Genomic DNA, 2,354 nt, shown 5'->3' on the forward strand with positions numbered 1-2,354 from the left:
GGTACAGAGTTGACTATCAGTATTTGTGTACAGTATGTGATGATCAAATCAATATTATTATTATGCTCATTAAATACATTTAAAAATGGTTGGTATTAAAAACTCAAGTTCAACAAAGAGTAAAAAAATTAACTTGCATAAATATTTTCATATGAGTATAGAGAAAATTTGCTCTTAAGTTATCTTGGTTTGATCTAGTATCCTAGACAGTGGTGATTTTAAGCTCAAATATCTTAAAATGACTTAGGGGCAATTTTGTCTGGACAGGATATAAACTAGACCTTTAAATGTCCCTTTCATCTTTTACGTTCTGTGTGGCCTTTAGTGGACTAAATTAATGAATGCTTTTCACCATGCCCAGACACATCCTGTTGACTAGGTCTTTGTGTTGTTGGACGGTAAAGGACTGAACAACAGGACTACTAAGAATAAATACAATGTCAGTGAAACAGAAATATTTTGGGAAAATTTAGAAAAAAGCAGGACAGTTAGAATGCTGGACACATCTTAAAATGCATCGATTCTCAGATATGGCTGCAAAGTACGTAATGAAATTTAGAAGAGAAATTGTGTAACATAAATACATATGTTTATAAGTGAGTGAAACCCTGCAAGGGAATCGAACTAAAAAGTCATGAGTGAATCTGCGGGTAGGGTGAGTGAGAGGGAGACAGAATGAGAGGGGGGTTGGGGGTTGGAATGAGAGAGCGGAAGATAAACTGAGCACACTTGAAGACACTGGACAACTAACACATGAATGCAACTTACTTCCATTATGAATTCTCTCTAGTAATATATTTTCTTCACTGTCAAGTCATAGAGGAGAGAAAATTAACATTTTACATATATGGGAAACTACTGCTGTGACTAAAGGCATATTTTAAAATATTGAGTTCAATATTCTAAAGGGAATATAAAAAATAAAGAAAAATGGAAAACAAGACATACCTTAAATCTATTTTTATTAAAAAAAAAACAAATTTTTTTGAAATCCAGATATATAGTTTATTTCTTCAGAATTATACCATATTTTAGAAAATCCTTTACTTGTGTGTCACATGATGTTTTGAATAAAGGAAAATACTCCTACCGTTTTTTTAATCATGTCTTTTTCTTCCTTCTGCTGAAGAATTGGCTGAAGTGGTGGGAATTCCTCTGTACTTCGCTTCCTAATGATGGGATGCCCAAGGTGGTAAGCAGCTTCAATCTGAATTGGGGTGAGGATGTCCCGCACATCTTTCTGAGGAAATTAAAAACCGTATAAATTAATAACAACAATAAGCATGTAAATAAAATATATATTGAGAGAGAACTTCTTTTCTGCTCAAGGCCAAATGCAACAGGTAGAAGCCAAAGCAAATCCTTACTTTTTATCTAAATTGTTTTAAAAGATTACTTTAAAAAATTGAACAGTTATATTTTTTCACATTACAAAAGCATTCATGTTTCTTACGAAAAACACAAAAAGAATATAAAAAAGGAAAACTATAACCATCAATAACAGTGACACATTTGGACATATTTCCTTCTATGCATTTTTTCTTTATAACTTGACATTATAACATGAACATTTTTCATTATAAACTTTTTTAGAAACCACTTTCAAAGTGCTGATCAATATTTTATTCCATTTAACATTATTCTATACTAAACTTGTAGAAAAATGATCTTTCAATTTAATCAAGTTTTTAAAATATCTCAGTAACATTTTGATTCAATTTGATTCATTTGACTCTATATTTATTATGAAATATCCCTTTGTTATTCTTTACAGACCTTTTACCATCATATTTTCTAACATTATAAATGGCATATAGGAAAGTCATTTGTTTTATATATTTAATTCTATATTCTCGACACTTTACTGACTTTCTCATTAGTTGTTATAGTCTTTTAGGTTTTTTGTGCTTTTATACTTCACAAAGAAAGAGCTCTTGGATTTATTTATCAATTACACAGGAATTACAACCATTCAGAATCCATTCTGCTCTATGGCATTCTTTTGAATTTAATATCTTAACTAATTTCTACACAGAATTTCTCATTCCTATTCTTATTTATATGTAGTAATAAAAGTCTTTTTGAAAGATTAGATTTTAAAAATTTATTGCCCTCTGCCCTCAAAGAAACAGCTCTTGAGTTTATTTCAACTGATTATCAATTCTTATATCTTAATCTTTATCTCTATATGCAAGCATTATTTTTTTCCTTTAAAAATTTTCTGTGAAGTTAAAAATTATTTTATCATCTTTTCATTTGATTTTTTGCTAGCCTTTTCATTAAGAAAATATACCATGTTACTATCAAAATTATTTGCTAACATATGTATGCACAAAAAGTGAAATAAAAAAAAA

At 29.4% G+C, this 2,354-nt stretch overlaps 1 protein-coding gene across 1 annotated transcript in view; it reads right to left on the reverse strand.

Moving 5' to 3' along the window:
* The window catches only part of LOC103592980 (integrin alpha-4-like), a 65,335-nt gene that overhangs the window by 2,574 nt on the left and 60,407 nt on the right, over positions 1–2,354 (reverse strand). Inside the window, exon 14 of the mRNA XM_008575886.1 lies at positions 1,091–1,240. Coding sequence (XP_008574108.1) covers positions 1,091–1,240 — 150 coding nt within the window. The remainder of the gene's footprint in view (positions 1–1,090; positions 1,241–2,354) is intronic.

This window comes from Galeopterus variegatus, unplaced genomic scaffold, assembly GCF_000696425.1.
Source record: "Galeopterus variegatus unplaced genomic scaffold, G_variegatus-3.0.2 Scaffold1252, whole genome shotgun sequence".
NCBI lineage: Eukaryota > Metazoa > Chordata > Mammalia > Dermoptera > Cynocephalidae > Galeopterus > Galeopterus variegatus.